The following is a 12,380-nucleotide window of genomic DNA, read 5'->3' as shown; positions in this document are numbered from 1 at the left end:
GACTTGCATAGACAACAACAACAACCAACAACAACCCAGTGAAATCCCACATCGTAGGGTCTGGGGAGGGTAGAGTGTTACAAAAAATCGACTTACATAGAATGTTACAAAAAACGAAAGCAAAATAATCGATCAAACAAAGTGAGACCTAGTATCAAATATGCTGCGTAAAACAAAATTAAACAAGATTGAGAAGTAATAGCCAGTCAGCAAGCTTTCATATACATATGTTTGACATAACTGAAAAAGCACAATCATGAACAAAATATTTTCACCACATTCCTACGGAGAATTAAAGAAAATATCATTACAACTGCAAGGTTGTAGCAACCAAGTAACCAATATCTTCTATCGGGCAGCTAATATTGTGATGGGGGTCTCACTCACTGTACTCTGTGCATATTGCCTTGGAGTGAATTCACCACCCGGTGCATTTTCTTCTATGTAAAAACCTGGCTGTTTAGCCAACGGCAACAAACCTTTATTGTTTAACATCAGAACGGCGGAAGACATACTAGGACGATCTTCTGGGCATTGTTGGACACATAATAGACCAACACAGATTGATCGTACCACTTCTGATGTTGAACATGAATCACCTAGGCATTTATCAGGTAGTTCTATTGACCTCCCTTCTTTATAAAGTTTCCATGCCTGTAGATATTGCAAGCTAATTAGCAGGAGTAGCTTTGCAAGATATCTGTTACTAGTAGATAACATACACCAAGGAATGAGTAAATAAAACAAATAAAATCTTACATGCCCGAGTAGATTAAGGTTATGATCTGGATGAGAGAATTTTCTGTTGCTTTTCCCACTCACAATTTCCAATACTAAAATACCAAACCTAAATACATCTGATTTTACTGAGTATTTCCCGTGCAATGCATATTCCAGTGAGAGGTACCCACTGCATTAAAATGTGCGCAAAATTAGAATTACTAATGCTGGAAAACATGCCTTAACTATCTGAAGATTCTTCTTAAGTTCAAATTACCACCCAGTAAATTTTATCAGAAAATCACTACCCAGTAGAAGGTTCTTACTATGTTCCAACAACTCGGTTAGTCGTGGCTTCAACGTCATCATCTTCACATATTTTTGCCAAGCCAAAGTCTGATATCTTTGGATTCATGTCCTTGTCTAGCAGAATGTTGTTAGCTTTCAGGTCTCGGTGAATTATTCTTAATTGAGAATCTTGATGCAGATACATAAGTCCCCGAGCTATACCATTGATAATGTGAAATCGCTTATGCCAGTCTAATACCTCGCTTTGTGTGTCATATGCCAAAATTTTGTCGGGTCATTGACGGAGTAGTATAAAATCTAAAACAAAATCAGTCCCTTGTCTTGTTGGGAAAATAATATTCCTACAACGTGTTTTCGTCTATCAACTTTTTTCCTGCTTTATGGAGCTTTCGTAATTGGAATAAGATTACTGAAGTACTATTATAGGCGTCAGTACAATTATTATTTAATTTGCACAATATTGGATGGAGAGTAGTACCAAATATAAATGAGTCGAGACTCCCATTTGGAAAGTACTCATAGATCAACATCTTTTCTTCCCCGTCACTGCAGCAGCCAAGAATGTTCACCAGATTCCTGTGCTGAAGTTTTGCAATACATAGAACTTCATTCTTGAACTCACTTTCTCCTTGTGTGGAAGTTCTGGACAGCCGCTTGACAGCTATCTCCTGTCCTTCAAGTATACCCTAAACATCACAATTTTCGCATGTTAATATTTTCAATACCTAACTTGATGTAAGAATTACACAGAGTCAATTACGTTCCAATTAGAAAGAGCGAATTAGTTATGTTCCACCAAATCCTTGTTTTGTTGTATTTCGCTCACTAGTCTAATTAATAAGTGATGATCAGTTCCGACACATTTTTTTTCCCTATTGATGGGGGAACAAGTGTTGTCACTATGTTAAAGATAAACAAATAAATGATTATAAGGAATTAACTACTCTCTCTTCTTAAACAAACTATATTATCATCGAGTAATCTGACAGTTCCACCCAAAGAGTAATGTGTTACTCCTTCAGCACGTTATTGTAAATTGTAAAGGCTCTTTGCTGAGTAGCTGGAGCTACTTGTTAGACAACAACCATTGGAAAAACAAAAGATTGTCCTACAAGTTGTCGTACCAGAAGGACATTCCCCCTACCCACTGTTCTTCCTTAGCTATTGTATATGTCTCCTTTGTTTTCACAAAGCAAAGTTTTATTTCATAACGCCTTATTGCCTTCCATCATACAACTTCTATACTGAATCTAAGGATGCAGCTTTACTCTATAGGACTAGGAAGCTTTTGCCCTGCGCCCCAGCTATACCTTGTAAACAGGTCCAAAGCTCCCCTCTCCAATCTTTCTGTCAATTGAAAAGTTATTGGTAGCCTTCATTATGGTAGATAAATCAAACAGTGGTATCTCAAATTCTTCAGCACAACTACTGTAACCCATACTGTAGTTGTCATTGCGTCCCGACCTACCTGCCAAAAGCAAAAGAAGTGAATTTTGTTTAAGCACAAATATGAAGTTCTTTTAACTATTATATTTAAATCTCTATTTTGGTCAGATGCTAGGAAAAAAAGGGACTTATCCTATTTACCTTTCTTTTTTAGCTCTGAAGCCTTCTTCCTTCTTCTATGGTAGATCAACATGCTAAGGATTACCAGAATCACACCAGCTGATAATGGCAAAATCCAGAAAAGTACTTTTTCTTCCTTTCCATCCGATTTCTCTAGACTATCTGCAAGTATCCATTCCACAAAAATATAAATTTCACTTTCTGGTCAATCCATGGGGGAGATGATTTTTTATATAGAGTTAAAATAGACCCTGTCTCTTAAGCCGAAGGTCTTTCGGAAACAACCTCCCTAGCGTTCATGATGGGGGTAAGGTCTGTGTATACTCTACCCTCCCCAGTGGAATTCCACTGGTATGTTGTTGTTGTTGTTGTAGTTAAAATATATACTGTAAGCCTCTGGAGTGCTACACGTCATTTTGAATTTGTTGACATTGAGTTGTAAAGGTTCTAGAATTATCTGTAATGCAAATCATTCTTAATTTTTTAATGTGCTTCATATGTACTATAAACCTCTTTAATTTTGAGTGAGATTTTTTCTTTGATTCGAGCCACATGCATATCAACTACTTGTTCTACAGAAAACTAAATGCCTATCAATTAGTTCCAAAAAAGTGACTGGGGTCTAACCAATCATTATGCTGATAGATTCAGCTTATAAATTCAGACCAACTTCACTCTGAAGTAGTAGCTTTCTTTCTATTAACACATGTTAGATCTAGCTATGTATAGAGCAGTCAAAACTTGACAGTTGAATAGTACTAGATGTTTACAAGCATAGGCACAAAATCAGTTCAGGTCTGCTTTATTCAGAGTGCCTGCAACCATAAATTCTTTTACTATCTTCAGGTAATCCATCAAAATCTTTAAGTAGAAACAAACTATACCTGATTCAGAAGCAGCCATCTAATGTAGATATCTTGCCCTTCAGCCGGTACCTGCTTAATGTCAAGCAGATCCGCAAACCACAACAAGCATCCACTCCATCCATTGGGTATGTCAGGATTTGAGTAAGCCATACAGGAGCAATTTTTAGAGCAGATATTCCTGCATTCTTCTAGTGTAATAGTCATATTCAACCAGGATTTCCATGTGTCTGGCAGTTTGATATGCGAATACTTCAAAAATACATCTCCTTGGAGGCAGTTAATTGAGTCCTCCGAACACAGCCACCTGACCAGTCTGCTTTCTGCCAATCTTCATAATGTTTTGGGACAAATTTGTCTAAGCATCCACATACAGGAAGAGTTTGACTGTTGCAGATACCGTATGCGCCACACAGTTTGTAAGCATCACAGTTATCTCTGGGTACTGAGAGGTAAGGGATCCAATCATGTACATGTTCACCCCAATACCAGCCCTGTAATACACCCTTGTGATTTAGTATCAACCTTGTGATAACAGAAGATGTGAGGTAATATCCAAAGTACACCTCTGTCTTACTTAAGAATATTCCAAATGTATAGAAACTATCTTTTCTTGAGTTCTGTGCCCCACTAAAATGAAGACCATTCCACGGTCCTGAGCGATACACAACATCTGATCCCTTCTTCAGGATGTTCTGTGGATATCCAGAAGGATCACAGTGATATGTAAAATCATTGGGAGCTGGATCCTCCTCGTTCTTCCATGATGACAAGTATACCTCTTTTTTTTGTTACATAGTTCCTGCCGAGCTTCATGCCTGGTAATAGTGTATCAGTTGGGTGATCAAAGCTCTGCCAGAGGAATTTTATGGGGTTACCATCACCAGCTTCTTTCACAACAAGATTCCCAGAATCCAGCAACTGTGCAATGGGATTTTGCATAGATGTAGAGGTATTTGTTGACCATACAACATTGTTAGTTCTATTAAGAAAGACAAGGCGTCCTGGCTCAATTACCTTTAGGATACCTGCGTATACGATAAAAACCGGATATGAGGCAAACCGGTGGAACGAGGAACCAGAGGAAGGAATGAGGATGTGCCGGATACTATTCGCCCTTGATCGTGGTAATGCTTGGGCCGGAGCTGAGCAAGGGTACCGATGGGTCTGCCTTCGACGTTGTTGAAACGGCCAAGCCCGGTGGCCCGAGCATTCAAGCCCGGTGGCCCGAGCATTCAAGCTCGGTGATCCGAGCATTCATGGTCGTTGGTCCGAGTAGCCATTGGTCCGTGTGGCCGTTGCATGCGGGCCACGCGCTAGTAGCGTCATGTCACGGTCAACTACCTACCATGCGTGTGTCAGACGGCGCCGTCAGTCTCATCCCACCAAATCCGTGCAGAGCTGTCCTTGTTACTATTATTTTATTAGTTCCCATTGTATGAGACCCATGGAGGTGGCACTATAAATAGGGCATATCCCCCTCCTTTGTAAGGGTTGGCTCCATTACTCACCCAGAACATTCATAATAAAAGAGTTCATATATACAATCTCTCTTTCAATATCCGATTCGGCCAGGGCCGTTTGTTTCCATTTATATTGTGTTTATTCCATCAAATATTAAAGATATTATCATTGTTAGCCGTCTTCTCACTACATATTCGCATACTTATTTTACACCATCAAATATACATCAAGATCCAAGCGTATATCCTATACCCGCGTACAAATTTAATTGGTTTCCCAAATTCGGGGTAAACAGTTTGGCGCCCACCGTGGGGCTAGGATAATAGTGGTCTTTGGCCTTGATTTCTATCATATTCGTCAAAATCAAAAACGTCCCTGCCCGTCTCTGCGAAAACGGACTAAATGGCTGACATCGAACAATCCAGTCATGTCAATAACACCGAGATTGTGGCGGAAAACGAAGGAAGCGGACTACGGGCATTGCCAAATCCCGCTGACCCGAACCCCGTCGATTCAAGGGAGGGACTCAACCGGCAAAATACCGTGGATCAAGAGAATGTCGCCCTACTGGCCACTGATCCTCTAAATACTCACAATTCTGTTACATTGTCCCGGGACCGGGGCCGGAGAGAGCCGGACGAACCAAACGACGGTGTTAACTTACGTTTAATTTTTGAAATGTTGCAGGAACAAAGAGCGGCAATCGCCGAGCAAGGAATAGCAATTGCCCAACTGCAGAGCGGAAAGGGTGAAACAGGGCTGGAAAAGGCAAAGGGTACTGCTAAAACCGGAAGAAACGAGCCACGAATGGTTGAGAGCGACGACTCCGGAGCCGGTTCCTCTACCGAGGTCCTAAAGATGCTCGAAACTTTGGCGAAACGGGTAGATTCGACCGAAAAGAGGGTCGAGACATACAATTCTCGGGTGGACCAGATACCGGGGGCTCCACCTTTGCTGAAGGGGCCGAATTCGAAAAGGTACATCCAAAGGCCTTTTCCACCGAGTGCGGCCCCGAAACTGATCCCGAAGAGGTTCAAAATGCCCGATATACAGAAGTATGACGGCACAACGGACCCGCACGAGCACGTGACCTCATATACTTGTGCCATAAAGGGCAATGATATGGAAGAAGATGAGATCGAGTCGGTGTTGTGGAAGAAATTTGGGGAAACTCTTTCGAAGGGAGCGTTGACGTGGTATGACCACCTACCCGAGCACTCGATCACTTCTTTCGAAATGCTCGCTGAATCCTTCGTAAAGGCACATGCCGGCGCTATAAAGGTGCAAGCCCGCAAGGCCGATATCTTCCGAATAACCCAAAGGGACGATGAGCTACTGTGGGAGTTCGTCATCCGGTTCCAGAGGAAGCGGATGGAACTCCCCCCGGTGTCGGAAGAATGGGCTGCACAAGCTTTCACAAGGGGGCTCAACATGCTAAGTTCAGCTGCTTCGGCCAAATTGAAGGAAAATTTGCTGGAATACGAGGCCGTCACATGGGCTGATGTCCACAATCGGTATGAGTCGAAGATTCGGGTGGAGGATGATCAGTTTGAGCTCTCTTCGGTGAGGTTGAAAGTGAATAGAAGTTTCGAGAAACCGAGGAAGGGTTATGAAGCGAAGTCTGAATCATCAAAAGAAAGGTTTCGGCCATACTCCCACTCGGAGAGACCAAATTGCAGGTCGGAAAAGTCAAGGGAGTGCCCGAGCCACTTCTCAGGTCGAGGTAGCAAGCGGGTCGAGCGCCCGTCAAACAGCCGGGGACTCTCGTTCAGGAGCGATGCCGGAAGTTCTGCCAGCAATAAGGGTCCACCGAAGGCATCATTAAACTGCACAATGATGCACTGGTAATTTCTATACTCATCTTTAAAACTAAGGTTAAACGTATTTTGGTTGACCCAGGTAGCTCGGCCAACATCATCCGATGGAGAGTGGTCGAACAGCTAAGGCTGCTCGATAGGATCGTATCGGTGGCTCAGGTGCTCAGTGGGTTCAATATGGCTAGCGAAACTACGAAGGGAGAGATCTCATTGCCCGTGAACGTGGATGAAACCATTCAGCAAACGGTGTTCTATGTGATCGAAGGAGACATGAAATATAATGCGTTATTGGGCAGACCTTGGATACATAGCATGAGGGCAGTTCCCTCGACACTGCATCAGTTGCTGAAATTCCCCTCCCCGGAGGGGGTGAAAACCATCCGGGGTGAGCAGCCCGCAGCAAAGGAAATGTTCACAGTAGAGGAGGCGGCGCCCCGGCCCAAGGATCTGGCTCAGGAAAAGAAGGGTGTAGTCGGAGGGGAGGTCCTCCAATAGCAACCAAAGTATACCGGGCCAGATCCGGTGCTTGATGAAGATGACTTCGGGATACCCAGATCCTTTGTCATGCCGGATGACTCGGACGCGACCAAATCGACCGTAGAGGAGCTGGAGTAGATCATCTTGTTCGAGTTTTTACCGGACAGAAAGGTATACCTGGGCACGAGTCTTACCCCGGAGCTCAGGCGCAAATTAATTGAGTTTCTTCGGGCTAACGCCGATTGCTTTGCATGGTCGCATATAGATATGACAGGTATATCACCAGAAATAGCATCACACAAACTCAGCTTGGACGGGAAGTTTCCCCCGGTGAAGCAAAAAAGGAGGCCCATGGCGGAACCAAAACACGCCTTCGTGAAAGACGAGGTAACAAAGATTTTAAAAATAGGTTCCATCCGGGAGGTGAAATACCCGGATTGGCTTGCTAACGTGGTGGTAGTGCCCGAAAAAGGTAACAAAGTTTGAATGTGTGTCGATTATAAGGATTTAAACAAGGCATGCCCGAAGGAGTCATATCCATTGCCTCATATTGATAGAATGATCGATGCGACGACCGGACATGAATGTTAAGTTTTCTCGATGCTTATTCCGGGTACAACCAAATCAGGATGCACCCGGAGGATCAAGAGAAAACATCCTTCATCACCCGTTATGGGACTTACTGTTATAACGTCATGCCTTTCGGATTAAAAAATGCCGGTGCAACTTACTAACGCCTAGTTAATGGGATGTTCGAAGAACAAATAGGAAAAACAATGGAAGTTTATGTTGACGATATGGTTGTTAAGTCCCTGGAAACAGAGGACCATTTAAAGCATTTGCCGGAAACCTTCGATGTACTCCGTGTTATACCCCATTTTAACCGGGTTATGGCGGAGTACAACATATTGGAGATTCCTATATTGCTTTATTTTAAGGAGTCGCCACCTAATTGATTTTAAGGTGAATTAGGACACCTAATTATTAACTAAGGTAAAGTGAAACTAAACCTCTGTTAATAGTCTGCTTAACCAATGTGATTCTAGGTAAGGGCTCTATATTATCCTAAAGGGAAGGGGTTAGGCATCCTTTAGAATCCGTTAACTACGGTTATCCGGCCAAACTTAGGTTAATTAATCAATGTTGGATATAGTATTTAAATTTTAGAAAAATAGCCTATGCAAATAAGACTTGTAAAAGATATAACAATTTGTGCAAAAGAAGATTTTTAAATACCATTTTATAAAAATATTTCAAATAATAATGCTGTTTAAAAATGGGACTAGTGTCACACCCCATTTTAACCGGAGTCAAAATTAGGAGTATGACGTATTGGAGATTCCTAAATTATTTGTTTTAAGGAGTCGCCACCTAATTAATTTAACGGTGAATTAGGACACCTAAATATTAACTAAGGTAAAGTTAAAAACTAAACCTCCGTTAATGGTCTGCTTAACCAGTGTGATTCTAGGTAAGGGCTCTATATTATCCTAAAGGGAAGGGGTTAGGCATCCTTTAGAATCCGTTATCTTACGGTTATCCGACCAAACTTAGGTTAATTAATTAAATTAAATACAGTGCTTAAATTTTAGAAAATGACTTAAAAATATTGCTGAAGTTTTTAAAAATAAAATAATTTTAATTAAAATAAGATTTATAGAAAAATATAATAACTTGTATAAAAGAAAACTTTAAATGTCATGTTGAAATAAAACTTATAAAAGTTGTTAAGGCTTCCAATAAAAGTATGATAGTGCTATTTAAAATATAATAACTTTTTAAGAGAAGATTTAGTAGATGTGAACTTTAAATAGAAATTATATTATGTAAAAAAGAAGCCTAGACTTGTTTTTAATATGATGAAAAGAGGCATGAGTTTTCTCTTTTATATTGACTCTATTTAACTATATTTAGCTAAATATATTTATAATCTAATCAATCTAGAATATTTATAGAATGTAGTTGGATTAATATTTACATATTAGTGGCACGTTGAATATTTAATCATGATTCCTTAGCTCAAAATATATAGTCATGCTCTTTTGAAAATCAATTATTCTAATGAAGACAAATACTAAAAAATTTTAATATAAAAATTGAAAGAGAGTGAAACGTATGATACTAATTATCAGTTCAACTACCCATTACTAAACTAAACCCCACTAGTTTGCTAAGGTTCATCTAATTTAAGAAAATAAAGCAAGATAAAAGGTTAGTTGCATAATACAAGTTAAATGCACAAAATAAAATAAAAGGGGTAAATAAATATCGAATGGGCCAGCCCCTTTGGGAACTGCTGGACCTATTTGCTGTTGGGCTTCAGCCCAGCAAATTCTTTATATTGACTGCTGCAGCTGTTTTTGTCTATTGGGCTTTGGCCCATAATTTTGTATTTTCCATTTTTTGCTGTGGACAAGGGTGGACCGAGGGAAGATCTCGTTGGGCTTTTAGCCCAACGCCGAATGCGGAAGAAGAACGAGTCCCTCGGACTCGTATATGATGGTCATGCATGAAAATGAAGGGAAAAGGATTAGTATACGATCAATAAGGTTAAACATGTAAAAAATATAAATTCAAACAACTCCGTAGATCATATATATATATATATATATATATATATATATATATATATATATATATATATATATTACGTATACTTAAGTATAATCCATGCATACACAAATTAGCCACCACACACATATAAACAGGCAATACTCAAGCATGGGCAGAATCAAATAGTGTATCATTCATTATTCTTAAACGTGTATAGAATTTGGACATATGCGAAGGCTGGTATACACATAATATTCATAGTACACTTGATATACCTGAAAGGTATACACTAATGTGCAACCCTTGTATACACTCGGTGTATACTAAGGCTCATATACTATGTATACTTCGAGGTATATCATACCATAAACAAAACTAGATGAGGAATAGAAGGACATAAGCCAACATGGGCAGATTTCAAAAAAATGCAAACAAGAGAAAAGGAAATTCATGCACTGTCATGTCAACTTATGTGCTTCAAACCCAAACCGATATACCAATCTACACATGCTTGACAGACTAGCGGACTAAGCGTGAATCTAAGAGAACAAAATGTATTCCTAAATGGACAGTTTCAGATTTATATATGCAGATTGCCAAAAGGCCAAGGTACTTCTTATTCCTAAATGAAAAAAAAACTTATTCTTCATTCATTTAAGACTTCCAACAAAATATTCAAACACCACAGTTACCTACTTACCAGAGGGAAGGGCAAGGGAACTAAAAAAATAGGTATGTACATTTCAGTCATACAGAGGCATTTCAGTCATACAGAGGCAATGAGCATTCAGCATATTCAAATGAGCTACATATGAACACAGACATGCTAATAAGACTAAAATCATCTGAACTGAATTAAGACATGAATAGGCAGATTCTGCTAACTACTAGTCTGGAAACTGAACCACCTGAAACATGAATGTCTAAGCATTTTAACTACTAAAACGAAACTGAGCTAACGAGAACAGGAATATGCTTAAAGCTACTAAGCTAAGCTAAACTGAACATAAGCCAACTGAGCATTTGGATCATAAATATAAATCAAACAGGGGGCAGCAGGATCAGATAGAAAAATAAAACGAAGAGAGGCCAATACAACTAAGTACACTAATACCAGCCGAACCTATATTCAGACTTAAGAAAATGTTCAGTAATGCACTATCTATGATGATAAAGAATACTCAAACAGCAGCAAATTTCAAATTTGTTGGCATATTTAAGACATCATTTTAAGATACTGCAACAAGCACTCAAAAAGACAACACACAACAGACAAACAAACAGATTTGCATACTGGACTCCTATTTAACAGGGGGCATGAACTAGATACTTAGAAACAGAGGAAAATATCAGAGAAATAAGGGGAAAGTATAACATGATAAGAATAAAACAGCCAGAGTCTTAAATATTAGGCAGAAGGTCTTAATTAAATATACCACTAAATTGCAGGTAATTCATCATGCGAATTTGGACACAAAGACCAATTTAGAGTGACATATGCAGACTGGATTGGATTAGGCAAAATCCTCTACATTATTGAAGTTTAAACTAACCATGTTTTCACAAATTATGAGTCAATAATTCAATACAAAATCCTGATTCAGTTAACAAAACCAAACAGCATCCCCAGGCTACTTCAATATCAAACAAAATCTACGGACTATACTAATAGCATGTCTGATCATACTGATTTCATTTCAGCAAATTACAGGTGACTGAAACTAATTAAAACTGAGCATAAACAAGTATCAATGAATCTCCGAGGATTGTGCTAACCTACCTTATTACTATGATATTATTAAACCACATTGAACAAACTTATAGAGGTGTTCTTCGTTAATATAATCAGAAGTAAAACAGAAATCAGCCACAGATTCGACTACTAATTATGCCTGACCTAACAACAACCCTTAAACGGGTTCGAATATCCTACTGACTAATTAACCAGATTTGTATAACATTACGCAATTTAAACCAACTAACATGATTAAACCACACATTTGAATCAATTAAAGCCCAGTTATCGCACCTAATACATGTAATTACACAAACAGAGCCAAGCTCGATAATCAAACCATCATACCAAACAAATTAAGTCTGAATTACTATCGACATGCAAACAAACTATTTAAACTGAGCTAATCAACTCTAACTAAACAGCATATAGAATAGCAACTGAAGGATGCGAAAACAAATAGAAAAGGGTAATTACCTTCTCCGGGTGCAGCGAAGTGGGTACAGGGCCTCGATATCCACTCGAACACTCTCGAATCCGAGCTTGCGATGCTCGGATTCAAAGCAATACCAATGCAAACGAAAACAGAAAAAAAAATAATTTCGTTTTCTTAACTCGATATTCAGAACTATTACCACTACAGATTCAGAATCTTTTCTTTTTTTAGGGGATTTTTGGGATTCAAAGACTTAATATTTTAAAGGACTCAAGGGATTCGAGGTTTTCATTTTTTCGATCTGTTTACTTTCGAGGGATTGTGGGTTCCTTTAGCTCGTTTTTTTTGCAAGGCAATCTTAGGGGTTCTCCAACCTTGTGATCCCTTTAGGGGATTTTTGCCGCTCCAAACAACAACAAAAAAACTACAAAATAGGGGGG

At 39.4% G+C, this 12,380-nt stretch overlaps 2 protein-coding genes across 2 annotated transcripts; both read right to left on the bottom strand.

Moving 5' to 3' along the window:
- Positions 1 to 348: 348 nt before the first annotated feature.
- On the bottom strand, positions 349 to 4,041 carry LOC132617655 (G-type lectin S-receptor-like serine/threonine-protein kinase SD1-1). Its single transcript, XM_060332707.1, has 7 exons — positions 3,480 to 4,041; positions 2,617 to 2,757; positions 2,340 to 2,497; positions 1,508 to 1,715; positions 1,047 to 1,284; positions 760 to 910; positions 349 to 654 (listed from the first exon to the last, which is right to left on the bottom strand). Exons 1-7 carry the CDS (start codon positions 3,496 to 3,498, stop codon positions 349 to 351), a joined length of 1,221 nt encoding a protein of 406 aa, XP_060188690.1. The 5' UTR covers positions 3,499 to 4,041.
- On the bottom strand, positions 3,713 to 4,400 carry LOC132617653 (G-type lectin S-receptor-like serine/threonine-protein kinase At4g27290). The gene is made up of 2 exons (XM_060332702.1): positions 4,254 to 4,400; positions 3,713 to 4,153 (listed from the first exon to the last, which is right to left on the bottom strand). Exons 1-2 carry the CDS (start codon positions 4,398 to 4,400, stop codon positions 3,713 to 3,715), a joined length of 588 nt encoding a protein of 195 aa, XP_060188685.1.
- Between the last annotated feature and the right edge of the window lie 7,980 nt (positions 4,401 to 12,380).

Source organism: Lycium barbarum, chromosome 11 (genome assembly GCF_019175385.1).
Source record: "Lycium barbarum isolate Lr01 chromosome 11, ASM1917538v2, whole genome shotgun sequence".
In the NCBI taxonomy this organism is placed as follows: Eukaryota; Viridiplantae; Streptophyta; class Magnoliopsida; order Solanales; family Solanaceae; genus Lycium; species Lycium barbarum.
This window is presented reverse-complemented; position numbering and strand designations above follow the sequence as displayed.

Coding starts and splice junctions, on each gene's coding strand:
- LOC132617655 (XM_060332707.1), bottom strand. Junction 2,498..2,616: donor TTCAGAGCTAAAAAAGAAAG/GTAAATAGGATA, acceptor TGCTTTTGGCAG/GTAGGTCGGGACGCAATGAC. Junction 655..759: donor ACCTTAATCTACTCGGGCAT/GTAAGATTTTAT, acceptor CAATATCTACAG/GCATGGAAACTTTATAAAGA.
- LOC132617653 (XM_060332702.1), bottom strand. CDS start 4,400: ATGCAAAATCCCATTGCACAGTTGCTGGATTCTGGGAATCTTGTTGTG. Junction 4,154..4,253: donor TGAAGCTCGGCAGGAACTAT/GTAACAAAAAAA, acceptor GGATATCCACAG/AACATCCTGAAGAAGGGATC.